Source organism: Indicator indicator, chromosome 30 (genome assembly GCF_027791375.1).
Source record: "Indicator indicator isolate 239-I01 chromosome 30, UM_Iind_1.1, whole genome shotgun sequence".
In the NCBI taxonomy this organism is placed as follows: Eukaryota; Metazoa; Chordata; class Aves; order Piciformes; family Indicatoridae; genus Indicator; species Indicator indicator.
The window spans coordinates 5,920,833-5,938,183 of record NC_072039.1 but is presented as its reverse complement, the minus strand read 5'-3'; the positions used below and the strand labels follow the sequence as shown (position 1 = coordinate 5,938,183).

General features: G+C 48.1%; 1 protein-coding gene across 1 annotated transcript; it reads left to right on the top strand.

Annotated features, from left to right (window-relative positions):
- The first annotated feature begins 1,252 nt into the window (after positions 1–1,252).
- Positions 1,253–7,616, top strand: ERAL1 (Era like 12S mitochondrial rRNA chaperone 1). The gene is made up of 11 exons (XM_054394163.1): positions 1,253–1,323; positions 1,606–1,742; positions 1,840–1,967; positions 2,056–2,133; positions 2,289–2,335; positions 2,701–2,762; positions 3,162–3,274; positions 3,786–4,178; positions 5,225–5,374; positions 5,652–5,732; positions 6,061–7,616. Exons 1-11 carry the CDS (start codon positions 1,253–1,255, stop codon positions 6,181–6,183), a joined length of 1,383 nt encoding a protein of 460 aa, XP_054250138.1. The 3' UTR covers positions 6,184–7,616.
- Positions 7,617–17,351: the final 9,735 nt, after the last annotated feature.

Sequence of the window (17,351 nt, the reverse complement as noted above, 5' to 3'; positions counted from 1 at the left end):
ATGGGGAGGCTGGGGGGTTATGGGGCACCCCGAGATGGGGGAAAAGCAGGTACAGCCAGAGACCCACGGCCGGCGGGGAAACCGTTACCATTACTGAGTTTAGTAATGGTAACGGTTCTGCTGACGGCTGGGCACGCAGCATGGCATGGCACAGCGTGGCACGGCATGGCAAGGCACGGCAAGGCACAGCGTGGACATAGTAGTGGAGCCCGGGTGTCGGGCACAGGTCAATAAAGGAAGTAAAGGCACTGTGGCTCCATCTCTCCTTCCTCACTGTGTCTCAAGAGGGCTCTGGCCCATGGTGGGGCTGGGTCACTGGGTATTCTTGGGGGGCTCAGGGGTGTACTCAGGTGCAGGGTGGGACAGAGAACATTGGAGTGTAGAAGAGCATCAGGGTGCAGGCAGGGTAGGGGGTGCAAGCGGTGCTGGAGTGCTTGGAGTGTATGCAGGGGGCACTGGGGAGAACTGGGAGGCACCAGGGTATGTTGTGGGGTGAACTGGGGAGATTTAGGGAGCATTGGAGTGTACTGCAAGGGGCATTGAGGAGAACTGGACTGTACTGCAGACGGAGCACCGGAATGTACAGGGTTGCACTGGAAAGAACTGGGAGCACTAGGGCTCACTGGGGAGCACAGAGAAAGTAGGTGGATACGTGGATGTGCTGTGGGGGCATTGGGCATCCTGCAGTGCGTTGGGATGGACTAGAGAGTGTTGCAGAGAGCGCTGGAACACACTGGGTGCACCGGGGTGTGTTGCAGAGGGCACTGGGGCTCACGGTGACTGGGACACTGGGGGCACTAGTCTGTGGTGAGGTCATCGGGAGCCCTGGGACCACTGGTCTGCGGTGGGAACACTAGGAGCACAGAGAGCACTGGTAACGCTGGTCTGTGTGGTGGGGGCACTGGGAGCTCCGGACTGTGTGGCGAGATTGCTAGGGGGTACTGGTCGCACTGGTCTGCGTGGTGAAGGCACTGGTCCCTCCGGTCTGCGTGGCGGGGACACTCCTGGCACTGGTGTGTTTGAGAGTAGTGGCCCTGCGCTGCAAAGCCGGCAGGGGGCGCTCCCCTTCCCGTGCCCCTGCCCGTAGCCCAGTCTATTCCCCGCCCACTTCCTCCTGCCCTCCTCCTCCCCACAGTCCCCTGCGGCGGAGAGCGCTGCTCTGTTCCCTCCCTCTCCTCTCTATGCGGCCCTGCTTCGTGCTAACGAGGGTGGGCGCTGCTCCTGCTCCCAGTCTGCCCCGCGGCAGGGCAACATGGCGGCGCCCGTCGCTATAGCGGCGGCCCGGGCCGTGCGGTGGGTCGTCAGAGTCGCCGCGGCTGGGCCGCTCCTGCTGGGCCCAGGTGAAGCGGCCGAGGCAGAAGCCATGCTTCGGGGGTGGTCGGGGCTGTGACGCGGTGGGCGCGTTCCTAAAGCGGGGCCGCAGCGGAGGGCGGGCGTGAGGCTGAGGCGGGCCGAGGTCGGTGCTGCGGCGCTGACCCAGAGGCCTTGCGGGAGCGGGGATCGCTGCGTGGGTGTAGTGGGATGAGGAGGAAGGGGACGACACGGCCTAGGGGTGTTTTCAGTATACATAATAGTTGCTGTCCTTCCAGCCCGTCTCCCGGAGAGCGGTGTCTTGCAGGCCTCTGCACTCCTCACCCGCTGGAGTGGGAGCAGCTCCGCGCTGAGCAGCATCCTGGGTATCCCAGCTGAAAAGCCGAGCGACACGCTGGGCCGGCACCCACCGCCCGTTGCCACCAGCAACGGTGAGTGGTAACAGCTGCCACCTGGGTCCCAGCGCTGGGACTGATGGTCTTGTCCCTGTAGGGTTTTGGAAGTGTTGAAGCTTCTTTCTCTTTGTAGAGGAACAAAACCGCCTGTTACAGAATCAGCCTGACCAGCCCCAGAACCCCAAGGTTTTAAGAATTGCCATCATTGGGGCACCCAACGCTGGAAAGTCCACACTCTCTAATCAGCTCTTGGGCAGAAAGGTAAAAGCTGAGGTGGAGCAACAAATTCAGGCAGCCAAGTTGCTTTTCTGATGTGTTCTGGTTGTGTAATGGGTTTGATTTCTTACAGGTTTTCCCTGTGTCTAAGAAAGTGCACACAACCCGATGCAAAGCCCGGGGTGTTGTCACATATGAGGACACACAACTGGTAAGCTTTCAGACCTCCTTCTGCTTGGGGCAATGGGGAGTGTTAGCCAAAAAGTGAGGGTTTTTTTCATTTGTATCCCCAAAAGTACAAAAGTGAGTTTTATCTTGACCACTAACTGCAGGCAAACTTAAAAGATCTGTTTCTCCTCTTTCTAGATAATTTTGGACACACCTGGCCTCACTAATCCTTATAAAGTCAAAAGGTATCACCTCTGTTGTGGGGAGATTGCAGGGAGGGCTCTGTCCATTGAGGTTTGATAAAATCAGAGAGCGATTTCCAGTGTGGGAAGTTTGTGAAACAAGAGTGACAGGAACATGTATTTTTAGCCTTATTTTGGTCTCTGTGTTTCATATTGTTGCCATTTCAGTAGCACATGGAGCCTGTGGCATCCCTCGAGCCCTGTTGTGTTTGATTCTGTGTATGTGCATGTAATGAAGCGTGTCCTAGCCCATAAGGCAGCTTTGCATCATCTGGGATGATGGAAAACCCTGGTTTTGCCCTTCTTTGAGGGGAAGGAAGATGCTTGTGAAAAAGTGTCTGGCTTACTCATTTGCATTTGTTTTTCAGACATAATTTAGATAAAGCCATGCTGACAGACCCATGGGACAGCATGAAACATGCAGATTTAGGTGGGTACATGACTCCTCTTGGATCAAGCCAAACTCTTTATCTGCCACAGAATTTTACAGCCCTGTAGCTTTGGTATCTCAATGAGGAGAGAAGGACAATGAAAAATTTGAAATACCAAGCTGAGGGAGGGCATAAAAATTGCTTGGTGCCTAGGGAAGGCAGCCTGGGATAGTAATTTGTCTTGGATGTTAAGTTTTAGCATGTGTGATGTCATTAGGGTGACAAGCTGTGTTTTCTTGCTCTATCAAAATGCTCTGTTTTGGTTCCATCTGTGTGCTCTCCTGTAGAAGAGAGAGAAGTAGCAGTAGGAGGAAAGGGACCATAAACTGTAGAGAAACTGAAAATGAATGTTTTGGAACATGCAGGTTCATTATATTTCCCTTATTCTTTTCTGGCAGTTCTGGTTTTGGTGGATGTGTCGGATCATTGGACACGAAACTCTCTGAGCAGGGAGGTGCTGAAGTGCCTTTCTCAGTTTCCTCAGATCCCCAGTGTCCTGGTTCTGAACAAGGTGAATGAGGAGCTTGTTCTTCCTGCCTTCTAGAGTAAATTGCGGTCTTCAAACTGTCACTGCCACCAGCAGTGATGTGGTTTTAGGCCCCTGAGTCTGGGTGCGTTAAAGGACACCAGATTGCCCCTCTGCTCCAAAGTGTTTTAAGTGTGTATGTGTGGTGCGTGCACAATCATCTCTGAAGCTATATGCTGCAAACAGGGGGTTAAATCAGCCTGGGAAGAGGAGCTGGCACCACAGTGGGGCTGGCTGGCAAGAATCTCAGCAGGGCTGCCAGAGAAGGTGTTACTATCAAGTTGACAGTATTTGGACAAACTCTGCTGGAGCTGCTGACACACTCTGGCTTGGCCTCTGCTTGGGAAACAGTATAGTTCTGTTGCAGAAGCATTGTCCTCCAGCAGCTGCCTGCCTTGGATGGTTTCTTCTGGCTCCTTTGGGTCCAGGACCCAGCTGCCAACCTCATTTGTAACAAATTTCTTACACCTCTCTCTGTCTCTTTCTCTTATTTTAGGTGGATCTGCTAAAAAATAAATTTCTTCTGCTGCAGCTAGTAACTGAGCTAACAGAGGGAGTTGTGAATGGAAAGAAACTGGAAGTGAGATCTGCTTTTAAACAGGATTCCAGTTCTGCAGCAATGTCTCCTCATCAGATTACTCAGGCTTCTCCACCTGAGAACAGGGCCCCTGAGTCTCACTGTCTGCAGGAAGCAGATCAAGCTCAAGAAGGCTCTAGCTTGGACAACAGCAGCGATGAAAGGGCTTCTGAGTCCAGGCTGGTCGCAGAAGAAGCACAAGGGCCAAAGCACTATGGAGCCAGAGATCGAAAACATAAGACAGGCTGGCCATGCTTCCAGGAGATCTTCATGCTGGCAGCTGTCCATGGGGAGGAGGTGGATACACTCAAGGTAACTGCAGTCTGAACTTCTGTTGTGCTTTGAGTCTGGTATACTCTTACCCCTGTGGGGCCCTGGTATTTCACACTGAGCTTCCTCTCCTGTGAGGAGGTAGCAGAGCTGCTGTTCTTGGCTTGGGATGTTTGGGGGAAGTGGTGTCTGTTAATGTGAAGCATGTTCATGTGGTATCTTCAGAGTGTTCTGTACAGAACTCTCGTTTGGGACTCTCCAGAAAGCAGGTTGCTCATAACGATGAGGCCACCCAATGCATTATCAGCTACAAGGGACACTGTGGGCTTTTGTAACTCATAGAAACAGCTCTAGGGAGGTTTGACCTTTTGGCAGGGCTTGAGGAATAGAATGGTAGGGATTGGAAGGCACCTCTGAAGGTCACAGAGTCTAACTCCCTTGCTAGGGCAAGCTTGTCTAGATCAGGTTGCCAGAAATACATCCAGGCAAGTTTTGAAAGTCTCTAGAGGAGACTCCACAACCTCTGTGGACAGCCTGTTCCAGTGTTCCAGCACCCTCAAAGTAAAGAAGTTTCTCCTTAAGTTCAAGTGAAATCTCCTAGTTTGTACCCATTGCCCCTTGTCCTGTCACTAGCCATCACTAAAAAGAGCCCATCCCCATCCTCATGACCTCCTACCTTTAGATATTTATGTGCATTGAGAAGATCTCTTCTCAGTCCTCTCTTTCCCAGGCTAAAGAACCCTAGGTCTCTCAGCCTCTCCTCATAAGAGAGATGTTGCAGTCCCCTCGTCATCCTTGTGGCCCTCCATTGGACTTTCTCCAGTAGTTCCCTGTCCTTCTTGAACTGGGAAGCCAAGAACTGGACACAGTACTCCAGCTGTGGCTTCACCAGGGCAGAGTAGAGTTCCAGAAGTTTCCCTTTCTCCTTTCTGTGCCAAAGGCACTAAACTACTGCAACTACTGCCCTGGTGCCTGACCAGGAGCAGTATCCTCATAGCAACTTACTGGAAGTTGAGCAGAGGGGTTGGTGGCATTGCCAGAGTGGCCTGTGGCAGCTGACGGGTGCAATGTCTGCTTTGTGCTGACAGCGGTACCTCCTGATGCAAGCCAAGCCAGGTCCTTGGGAGTTTCACAGTGGAGTCTTGACCAGCCAGTCACCTCAGGAGATCTGTAACAATATCATCAGGGAGAAGATCCTGGAGTACCTGCCGCTGGAAGTGCCCTATGGTGTGACTCAGGTGGGAAGTGAGCACAAGCAGGCTTGGCTTTGAGCTGTTCTGTGGGAAATGCCAGACTGTGAGGGAAACGCCTTTGTGGGAACCTGTGCAATCTGCAAGGCTCTCTACAGGCCCCATGAGGTGACCTGGAACTTGCATGTTGGGTGCTGTGAGACCCTTTGTGTGCTTGGAAGGGGCTGCCCTTGTGTGCTCATGTAGGGGAGCTGAGCTGGCATCTCAGCGAGTGATGGTTCCCGAGGTGCTGTGAGAAGTGCTGAGTGTGCACTTGCTGTTGCAGGTGACAGAGGTGTGGGAGGAAGGACCGAGTGGGGAGCTGCTCATTGTGCAGAGCCTTTTAGTCCCAAGAAAGTCTCATATGGTGAGTAACAAGAGAGAGTTTGGATGCTGAGGAGCGTGAAAGGAGTTTCCTTGGGTCCAGCCATGTGCAGCTTTGCTGTGTTGCCCCTCCCTCAGCTTGGCAGGCGTGTCTCAGCTGGGAAGAGCAGGGTGCCTGAGACAGTCACAGGCTGTTCAGTAATAGCTTGCACCTTTCTGAGGTGGCCTGTGTTTGATCTTGGGATTTCTCTGCTTGTTCTACCCCTTTAAACTGCTGCTGTGGCTGCACTGTTGTTTTCTTAGGCGATCCTTCTGCACAGTTAAGTGATGTGAGGGTGCACATGATCATCTTCTCTCTGGGTTTTATGCAGATGATGTTGATTGGAAGAGGAGGTAAGGTTATCAGCAGGATTGCTCAGGAGGCTGGCCAGGACCTGATGAATGCTTTCCTGTGTGATGTTCGCTTGAAGCTCAAGGTGGACTTGAAGACTTGAGCTCTTTGCATATGTTCTAACATCTCCTGAACACTCTGGTCTTGTGAAGAAACTGGCTCCATTTTCCCTCAGGGCTGTCCTGACTGAACCTTTGTCCAATCCAGAAACAGAGAAAGATGGAATGCAGGCTGAAGTAGAATGTATCCTTCATTGGGGGAATAGCCCAAACTGAAATAAAATCTTAAGACCTCCTGTGGCAGGTCTCCTATGGCAGGTGGAAGCTGAGGGATGGGCATTAGAGGACCAGCTACACACATGATTCTAACACTGCAATTACAGAGCTGTCATCAACTTTTGGGCTGTGTCCCAAGTCTTTACTGTCAAGTGTTTGTGCCTGGAAGTTCAGGAGCATCTCAACTCTTTAGATGACAAAAGGCTTCAGTGAAGGATTATCAGCATGTTTGTCATCTCTTCTGAAGGCTGACTCACCCCAGCAGTGGTTGGGCAGGAGGAAGAGGCTACCCTGGCCCACATGGTGTCTCATGTCACCTGTTGAAATGTTTGAGTATGAGTGGATGGCTGTGCAGGGAGCCAGTTTTGCCCAGGTAGACCGAGCAGAGGAGTTTGCTGGCTAGCAGAAACACCCCACAGTGACTGGGTGTGACAGAGGAAGCTCTCAAACTCTATGTAGATACTCAAGGCCAGCTGTTTCCAGCTCTAGTGTTGGAGCTCTTCCTGCAGGCTGCCATGTACCATCCTCTTAGATGACTGCCAGCTGCTGCCTTCATTCTGACTTCTTCTTCTTGTTCCCTCTCTTTCCCCTGTCATCCTTTCCTGTCTTGTGGTACTCGCTCCAGAAGGCTGGGTCCAGTCACAGACTGATCCCAGTGGGTTGCTGAAGAGGTGAGAAATGGAGCTGTGGTCCAGTCTAGGTGTGTCTATGAGCTGCTTCCCTGACCAGCAGCGAGAGGAGCAGGGAGGTCAGGGAATGGCACTTGCTGGAGTGTATTAATTAGGAAGTGAAATGGAGCAGGGAATAGCTATCTTTCTGCCTCTATGCATCTTGTTTCTGCTGCCCAGTGGGGTCCTTGGAGCACTGAGCAGCTTCTTGCCAGGGTTCCAGGTAAATCCCTGTGTGCTGTTAGACATCCCTGAGTGAGGAAAGGCTGGGCTGCTGCTCCCACTGAAGTGATCTGGTAGGGGCTGCTGGGGACTCTCCGCTCCTGCCTGGAACTCAAACCTGTGGAGCAAATCCTGCATCCACTGTTTTTCTCTGGTGCAACATCAAGGAAATGTTTTACTGGCTATGTTGGAGCTGCAAAGGATTCTCCTGTCAGGAGTCATCTGAAAGCCAGGGTGAGAAGCCTCCATGGAGTGCCCTGCTTTGTTTTCCTCTTTCAGGGGACACTGTGGTCTCATGATTGCCACTACCTGACTTTTGTGTTTTCCTTGGAATAAAATGAAGTCCCAGCAGAAGCAATTGTTCTCATCTCCTTTCTTGCTCCCTGTCAGCTGGAACTTGCCGCTGCCACCTTTTATCCCTTTTTTTTCAGCTAAAAGCAGGACACTTTTGTGTCTTTCTTCCTTCCCAGTGGAGTTTGGATCCTGTTTCCTGAGCCATGACTTTTAAAGGTTATACCTTGCAGGAGTAAAAAGCCAGGTGAGCTTTGAGGGGCTGGGGGCATTCCATTACAGAATCGTTTTAGTTGTAAAAACTTTAAGATGGAGTCCAACTATCAAACCCAACACACCATTGCCCTTAACCAGTGTCCTGAAGTGCTATGTGTTTTGTACACCTCTGGGGATGGACAGCCTGTTTCAATGCCTGACAAACCCCTTCAAGTAAAGACATTTTTCCTAACACCCACTCTACACCTGCCCTGGTGTAACTTGAGGCCATTTCATCTCGTCTTGTCCCTAGTTATTTGGGAGACATACCCCGACCTCACTACAACATGAGGTGGAGGTACATAGGTGAAGTTCTTCCCTTGGCATGTAGAAGGTCAAGGTCACATCCTCCTGCTAGCATTGAGCCTTGTCCCAGCTTTCTTCAAGGCAGGAGAGGGATGGAGCCAAGCACACATAGCACTTGAAATGCTCCCTAGATGGGAAGAGGTTAAGTGTTTCCACTCACTGACCTGCAGCCCTGCAGCTCACAGATTCTAAGAGTGGGTGAGTGACCTGGGGTTGTTTAGCCTGGAGAAAAGGAGGCTCAGGGGAGACCTTCTTGCTCTACAACTCCCTGAAAGGAGGTTGGAGCCAGATGGAATCTGGTCTCTTCTCCCAAGGAACAAGTGATAGGACAAGAGGAAGTGGACCTCAGGTTGCATCAAGGGAGGTTTAGGTCAGACACTAGGAAAAATGTCTTTCCCAAAGGTTTGTCAAGCCCTGGAACAGGCTGTCCAGGGCAGTAATCAAATCCCCAGCCCAGGAGGTATTAAAGGACAAGGGAAACGCGGGGCTGAGGGACATGGTTTAGTGGTGGCCTGACAGTGCTGGGTTAATGGTTGGACCTGAAGATCTTAAATGGATCTCTCAATAACGAACTTGGTCTCTTCCAATCTGAATGGTACTGTGATTCTAATGAGCTTTGATAACTAGTTAATTATCCCAGTGCGAGCCCGTCGCTTCAGTGGAAACGGCCGCTCTGCTTTAATTGACTTCAGGAAGGCATGTGGAGGGGGTTGTCCATCCTCTCCTTGGCGCAGCCATCACAACAGCCGTTGCTCAGCCCTTCCGCTCCTCGCCGGGGTTCGGCCCTGTGCTGTACGCGCTACTGAGCACCGCCAGGGGGCGGTGTGGCGCGGTGCGGCGCGGTGCGGCCCTTCCCTCCCCGCCCCCTCCTCTCTGGGAGGCCGGCGCGCGTGCGCGGTGGGCGGGACGGCAGGGCCCCGTTGGCGGGCAGCGCGCGTGCGCGGGAGCGGCTTTGGCGCAGCCACCACGGCGAGAGCGGGCGGGCGGGCGGCGGCGGCGCGGGAGGAGAAGGAGAAGGAGGAGGACGGGGACGAGGAGAGTCGACGGCAGCGGCAGTGGTGGCGGTGGTGGTGGGGCCGGCACGGGCACAGCGGCGGCGGCGCCATGAGGCCCGGGCAGGGGCACCGAGAGTAAGTACAAGGAGCGGCAGCCACCTTCTCACACAAGGGTGGCGGGACCGGCGGCGGCCCGCACCCCCCCCCCTTCCTCATTGTCCTTCCTGGGTGTCCCCTCCCCCCGTTCTCTGAGGCAATGTGAGGTATCCCCTCTGTCGCGATATTCCTTCTGTCGCGATAACACTGCGAGGCCGCTCCCGGGAGTAGGGGTGAGGGAACGGGACGTGGGGACGACTCAGCCGCCCCCGTGTCCCGTCCTCTCATCCCCCTCCCGGGAGCGGTCCCAGCCCACCGGCCTCCCTGGAGGCCTCTTCCCCTAAGTCCCGAGCTCCACGCCTTGTCCTTGTGGGGAGCAGCCTGGCCCCGCCACCTAGAGCTGTGAAATACCTTTCCCTTGATATCAGATACCCGGCGGGAATCGCGATAACACGTCAGCCGTCGCGACAGAGAAGTGCTTTCAGGAAAAAAATGAAGGGGGGAGGGATGGATATGCGATTGCGATGTCTGCAAATCCTTTGTGTAAAGCTTTTCCCGAGGAAAAGTGTCGTTTTGCAGGACGTATTGTTAATAAATGACGCGTCGTTTTTATTTCCTACCGACCATTTTTTTTCCCAAGCATCTTAAAGCCTGAAGAAAGCTGTGGAGCTTGACTTCTCTGTTCTCAGTCCACTCCTGCAAGCAGAGTACTTCCCTGCTCTTGGTTATGCAGCAGATGATCTTCCCAGAGCAGCACCTGCAAGGGCTTACGAATGTGTTTTATCCTCCTCTTGGTATCACCTCTAATTGCTAGCTATAAGTTTTAGCATAAATCACAGAGGCAGGTTAGTTAGTTCAGTTACAACTTGCTGCACTCACTCCTTCTCAGAGCCCTAATTATTTCTTCTCTTTAATCACAGCGTTTCAAGAAAACATAAGTTTACATGGAAAACTTTTTGCCACGACACTTTTGCTTCTTTCTTGCCCAAACCCAGTTCTTTGTTGTCCTGGTAGCTGCAGGAGAGAGCACGCTCTAAGTAGGTGAGGTTGGGTTATTGAGTGATGTCATTTGTGCTGGAGCAACGGTGATGACTTTGTGATTGAATAAATCCTCCTGGACGTGTCGGGCTTTGTGATTTGTGTGCGTGTGAGCTGTAGAAACTTCATCTGATTCAGCAGCCAGCTGAGAAAATTCTGTGATGGCTGCAGCGCAGGCAGGAAGGGAGGATAGCGATGATTGCTGCTTTTTCCTCTCAGCACATGTATTTCTGATCAGGTCTTTTTTCACCTAAACAGTTTGAACTTGCGGGAGTCTGTTCATTTACCTAAATCCATTAAAGCAGTAAGAAAATATGCTGTTTAAGAATATTGCAGGTTTTAGAGGTGGAAAGAGCAGGCTTTCAAAACCATCAGCCTGCTGAGGGGTGAAAGATGTAGGGAGAGCTTCCAGGTGGGTCTGGTGTCCTGTAGAGCCAGTCCAGAGGGTCTGAAAACTTGGGGAAAGAAGCAGCGACAGCAGAAAGCAAGCAACAATGAACTAACTGATAGAGAATTTTTAGTTGAGGAGATGTCTGTGTCAAAAGCAAATAGGTGTCGGAACAAACAGGGTAAGATTTGCAGTTAATACATGCTTTTAGGAAAAAAATGCCTCCATAAAAGAAAAAAAGTATGTTTATTTTTAAAGTGTTTTTTTACACTGTGTAGCTGAGTAGAATTTCTGAGGTGAAGGAATTAGAGGCTGCCTCTTTTCTGGGAGAGTTGCAGGTCGAGCTGGAGCTAGAAGATGGGCTGATTAATAGGCTGTAATTTGCAAGCATTGCTTCAAATATTTTCAATATTTCTCAACTATTTTAAGAAGCCATATTGAGTTCAAGCCCAGCCAGCCTGATAGTCTAGAGAGAGGAAGGATGTGTATTGCTGGAACAAGAATTAAGCAAAAATAGATAAATCTGACATAATGGATGACAAGGGAAAGATGATTGCTGAAAGATGCTGGCATGCTCTCTGTTCCTTCATGCTTGGCGTATATTTTGTTGTGTTACATGGCTTTTGAAGTGTAAAAAAAAAGAGCAAAAACCCCTCATTTTGTGCTGAGATAAAAGAAAAGGCAGGTGTTTAAATTGCGTTAAGGATCAGCTTTGATACTGACATTAAGTAGTGACCTTGTTTGTGGTTCTCTCTCTGTCATTTTCTGAACTCCTCAATTGAATAAATAATGTGCTTGGCACCAAATAAGTACCCATTTAATAAGATGGTATTTTTGATCCCCCTTTTGCTTCACACTGCAAAACAGATTCACACTTTTTCTGCTTGAGCACAGCCTGGGGTGCTATTTCTGTTAATAACATTAAAAAATCCATTGGAGAATGTCCATGTAGTATTGCTGGGTTTTCTTTTTTTCTCTGTATGTAAAATTAAGGAACCCTTATGTTCTCTCTAACTTGCGTATTTGCCTTCATTTAAGTCTTTATTTGTATTTGTTTCAAGTTGTCCTCTGATACATAAGCTTTTATATCTACGTTTGCATCTGGGAACTGTTACCAGATCAAGAGATGGAGTCAGGATTTTTGTCAGGACTGAATTTTCAGTAGTTCCCAGAAACACCAACTGCTCCTCACTGTACGGGACCCTCAGCTTGTGGCCGCACCTGCACTCCTTGAAAAGCCTGAACATGGGATAGAAACTTCTGTAGGTGTTTCCTCCCCAGTGCAATACTGTTCTTTTTCACCTTGATTTGTCCATTCATCTTTATTCTTCCTTATTTTTGACCTCTACTTATTACTGGCCAGCATGTGGAGGTGGGGAGAGGAGGAGGGAGAGGGGAATTGCCCTGTGTGCCCCCTCCCCAAAGCCTCCATCACTGAGATGTTTTATGTCCTATATATTGCTGTCTCACTAATCGTCAGTGAGGTAATAGTGAGGGGAGTCATTGATTTATGAAGATGGGAGATGAAGTAACATCCATTCTGTGTTCCTTTAAAGCTTGGTGACTTCCAGGATTCTGGGATTTATGGAATTATTAAATACATCAAGATCATAGCCACAACTTGACTTGCTTGATTTATTTCACTGATGATCAAGAACTTTTAAATAATTGCTTTAAGAACATGATATTCACTCAGTTGAGTTAACAGGGCACTCCTTCATCTTGTAGCCTGTAACCAGGGTGTGCTGTCTCCTCTACAGCTGTTTATGGGGTAAGATGCTTCAGAACATGAGTAAAGGTTTCACAGTTTTCTGCATCTGTAATGGAGTGCATCACCCCACCATTTTCAATTTTCAGCACTTTAAACGTTTTCAAACTGAGAAGATAAGTGAACAGTTAAATTTTTTATTCCCTGTGTGGTGTGCCATATTCCCATTTTCCCATTGTATTTTGTGACTCGTAACCATAACGCTCTTTGAGCAATTTTGCTTTTAATTGCAGATCGTTAGTTTGAATATGAATGCTGAAATGAGTTTGTCACACTATTCATCTTTTTTCTTTCTATTAAAAAAAAAAAGCCTTCTAAATCTTGATTCAGCTGCTGAGGAGCAGAGCTCCTGAAAAGGCCTTCTGCTGACTGACATCCAGAAGAGATGGGTTTAATTTTGTCCAAAGATGTTTTGCTAACAAGCTTTATTCCTCAAAAGCTAAGCTTGCTGTCTGAAACAGGTGTAGCTTAGCCTCAGTCTTGCCTACGCATGGAGCTGACAGAGACCAGTGTGTTCATCTGCTGCTGGTTTCCAGGTTTTTAGTAATTACATTTAAATAGGCACTAAAAAAAAATGACAACCACTGTGACCTGTGGCTGATCTGGCTTCATAGACCCTATAGATCCCTTTTCCTAAATTCAGTACCTTCTGGCAGGGTGTCTCGTGATGCTTCCCTGCTCAGTTTGTGTCTGGTGTGTTGTTGGTATAATTATTCTCCAGTTGTGTTCAGGAATTACACGCAGGTTATGTGTTTCCATTGCTTAACTTGTTTATATCTGAAGATTAGTCCAAGTTTCCAGGGTTCATGAAGAAAAAGGTGATATTTCCTTATTGGAATAATTTCACAAGAATGTAGTTTGGATGTAGTCTGGCTTGGGTACAGTGCAGGGGTGTAGTGCTTGGGATGAAAACTGAGATAGATTTTTATTGTCAGTTTTGATGTCCCGTGCAGCATTGTAGAGTCTGGGCACGGGGTTGTGCTTGGAAATGTGTGGAGCAGTTGAGTTGAACCTCTGGGTTATTGATGTATTTAGCAATAACTCGACTGCTGCAGGCTTTTAAGTAGATGCAATGATGGGTGTCCTATAGGGAAATGTGTTAGAAAACAGGTTTTCTTTAAATGGCAGTGCAGCTGAGAGAAACCTTTAAGTAACATTCTCTTGAATCAGATGGCAGACCCTGCCTCCAGCGGGAGCAGTCTCTGTAGCATCTTTGGTGTGTGATGAGTGAGGAGGTTTTCTTCATTTCTTACGATGTCTGTAGTAATGTGATGCTGAAAAGGTGAACCATGAAAGTGAAGCTATTTTTAGTATTAAAAAAAAAAAAAACACAAAAAAACCAGAAGTCAAAAAATGATCTACCAATTGATACGTTGCTGACGTCTGTAGTGCAGCCAACCCAATTAAGGTGCCATATATTGTTTCCAGCAGGATTCTGATTGTTTCTAATTTCAGAGCCACGTGAGAGCAAGTGGAAATAGGTGAAATGACAGACTTGGCTCTTTGGAGTGAATATGGTATCCAGTTGTTTTCTGTAATGTCACTTCTTCTCCTCAGGCAACTTCCCTGTCCCGTGCCTCACAGCTAAGATGGGAGCCGTGCACAGCCTTCCCAGGTGACTTCTTTCTGTATTGTGAACGTGGGGTTCCTGGCAGAGAAATAAAGATTTGTTGCTGCAGAGAAATAAAGATTTGTTGCTACAGGGAGGGGGGCAGAAAAGAAAATAGTGCATGTTTTTTGTTGGTAAAATATTGCATAAGCTGATGTTGAGCACTGTGTATATTTTCCTCGTTTCCTGACCCTGGTGTATCCCCTGCTGTATCCTGCTATCCCTCTTGTGCAACTTGGAGTGTGCGTTGTGGAGGGCTTGCATATCACAGTCCTGCCCTTTCCTGTTGCAGCTGCCTGGCCCCTCATTTGTTCCTCTGCATAGGCAGTTCTTGCACACTTTGAAAAATGCCCTGCAATTCCTTGTCTTGAGCCAGTGCTGTGTGTGTATGTACAGTGTAAATTGTATTGGTTGGAAATAGCTTTGTATGAGCCTTCTTCCAAAAAATGTACACAGATGCTCCCACTCTCCAAAGTAAGCTTCCTCCTCTGCTAATCTTTTAAAATCTGGAATGGAAAAGGCATACATTTTAAACATCTGGAAATGGGAGCCCTTCATGCCTACTTGGTTATTCTATCCAGCATTGCTCTTCATTCAGCCTTCCTTTCTGTCACTGCTTCTCTTCCTCTTCTCTTCCTCTTCTCTTCCTCTTCTCTTCCTCTTCTCTTCCTCTTCTCTTCCTCTTCTCTTCCTCTTCTCTTCCTCTTCTCTTCCTCTTCTCTTCCTCTTCTCTTCCTCTTCTCTTCCTCTTCTCTTCCTCTTCTCTTCCTCTTCTCTTCCTCTTCTCTTCCTCTTCTCTTCCTCTTCTCTTCCTCTTCTCTTCCTCTTCTCTTCCTCTTCTCTTCCTCTTCTCTTCCTCTTCTCTTCCTCTTCTCTTCCTCTTCTCTTCCTCTTCTCTTCCTCTTCTCTTCCTCTTCTCTTCCTCTTCTCTTCCTCTTCTCTTCCTCTTCTCTTCCTCTTCTCTTCCTCTTCTCTTCCTCTTCTCTTCCTCTTCTCTTCCTCTTCTCTTCCTCTTCTCTTCCTCTTCTCTTCCTCTTCTCTTCCTCTTCTCTTCCTCTTCTCTTCCTCTTCTCTTCCTCTTCTCTTCCTCTTCTCTTCCTCTTCTCTTCCTCTTCTCTTCCTCTTCTCTTCCTCTTCTCTTCCTCTTCTCTTCCTCTTCTCTTCCTCTTCTCTTCCTCTTCTCTTCCTCTTCTCTTCCTCTTCTCTTCCTCTTCTCTTCCTCTTCTCTTCCTCTTCTCTTCCTCTTCTCTTCCTCTTCTCTTCCTCTTCTCTTCCTCTTCTCTTCCTCTTCTCTTCCTCTTCTCTTCCTCTTCTCTTCCTCTTCTCTTCCTCTTCTCTTCCTCTTCTCTTCCTCTTCTCTTCCTCTTCTCTTCCTCTTCTCTTCCTCTTCTCTTCCTCTTCTCTTCCTCTTCTCTTCCTCTTCTCTTCCTCTTCTCTTCCTCTTCTCTTCCTCTTCTCTTCCTCTTCTCTTCCTCTTCTCTTCCTCTTCTCTTCCTCTTCTCTTCCTCTTCTCTTCCTCTTCTCTTCCTCTTCTCTTCCTCTTCTCTTCCTCTTCTCTTCCTCTTCTCTTCCTCTGTTGTGTGCTTTGGCTTCGTTGTGGACAGGGAAAGAGGTATGTGGTTGCCCTTCTACCTCATCAGTCTATTCTGATTCTGGGTAGTTTATTTTTTTTTCTTCGGGTACAGAAAAGCCCCCAGCTTTTGCCTGGAATGGGTGGTGTGTTCCTAGAGCTGGTAATTCATGCAGGCTTTTACTCTAAATTGTTCACAACTATGCTGAGCATTTGTGAATGAGCCTGGAGGAAAATCAATATGTGAAAAGGCCAGAGCAGGCAAGAGAAAACAGCTTTTCCAGTGCTTTCTTGGTGATCACACCATTGCCTGATTTTGAGTTTTCCTGTCTGTGAACTCTTCAGTGTTTAAATTTAGAAATGTCTTGTTTTGGAACAAGTCACTTTTAAGAGTTTCCAGAAGGTTTGTGTGTAATTTAATCCCATTCAGGTTTGCTGCTCTCATCTGTGTTTAGCTCATTCTGCAAGACTCAAGTTGCTCTTTCTCCCTATACCTTTCCCATATCTTTTCAAAGTGTGTGTTTTTTTTTTTCCCAGTCAAAACTGCAACAGCATGTATGAAGTGTTTAATACCTTTTCTATTCATTGAGGAAGTGGTATTTTTAGAATTGTTATATTGTTAAAATATCCTGAACATGTGAAAAATCATTAGTAATTACTGCGTACTCTAGAAATAGATTGTGTATACTTTAAATATATTATCCAGGGTAATTTCTACTATTTCTGATGGATATTCTCATGTTCATTATTCATTTTCAACAGAGCATAAGGGTGTCTAGTGATAGGACAAGGGGGAATGGTTTTAAGCTGAGGGAGACTGGATTTAGAGTGGTTCTTAGGAAGAAGTTCTTCAGTACAAGAGTGGTGAAATTCTGGAATAGGCTGTGTGAATGCCTCCTTCCTTGGGGGTGTTCAAGGCCGGGCTGGATGAGGCCTTGAGCAGCTGAGCGTAGTTGAGAGCTGTCCCTGTCCATGGCAGGGAGGTTGGAGTAGATGATCTCTAAGGTCCCTTCCAATCTAAGCCATTCTATGAATATTTTAGGGCATCTCCTTACATACTGATTATCCGTGAGTGAAGGAGCCAAAAAAAAAAAGGGATTTCTCAAAATACGACAGTGTGAGGCAACGTTTCAACCCCTTAAAATTAAGTTGAGGCAGGAAAGAATTAAGATTTTGCACACTTCCATCTAGTGTGCATGAGGGAAATTGCATCCCTGCTTAAAATCCCAGCCACTCTCCCAGCAGTTTCAGTTGGGCAACTATCACCTCATCTCTTGGTCTTTGCTGAGCGTTCCTGCTGATGAACTGTGTAGCATCCCAGGGCTGACAGATTTTTAGCTCTGAGTATTTATGTGGCTGTGGCTTTGAGATGCCCATAAAATGGCGACGCATGAAGTTTAAGAGAAATCACCTTTCACTGCGTGGCATTCATACTCTCCTTCAGTGTGTTCTGCTCTATTTACTTGTCATTCTCTGCTGGAATTTCAGCTGCTTGAGTTATGAATTATTGCTATTGAAATAAAATTAAAGTGGCTGTTCAGTTATTTAAGAGCCAATTAAATCTGATTTTATTCTGATGTAACATTTCCAGGGAAAGTGCATAAAATGTAGTCTGTGGAGGAAAGCTTGATCTAAAAATGTTGAGTGTTTATTTTTTATAATCTGTGCTTTAGAGGGCTTGATTTGCCAAAGAAAATCTATTGCAGCCTCACAGCAGTGAGTTCAGATGTTAGAAGTTACTCTGTGTAAAGAAACAGCACTCTGGTATTTTCAGGGATCTTATATGAACC

Coding starts and splice junctions, on each gene's coding strand:
- ERAL1 (XM_054394163.1), top strand. CDS start 1,253: ATGGCGGCGCCCGTCGCTATAGCGGCGGCCCGGGCCGTGCGGTGGGTC. Junction 2,763..3,161: donor CATGAAACATGCAGATTTAG/GTGGGTACATGA, acceptor CTTTTCTGGCAG/TTCTGGTTTTGGTGGATGTG. Junction 3,275..3,785: donor GTGTCCTGGTTCTGAACAAG/GTGAATGAGGAG, acceptor CTCTTATTTTAG/GTGGATCTGCTAAAAAATAA.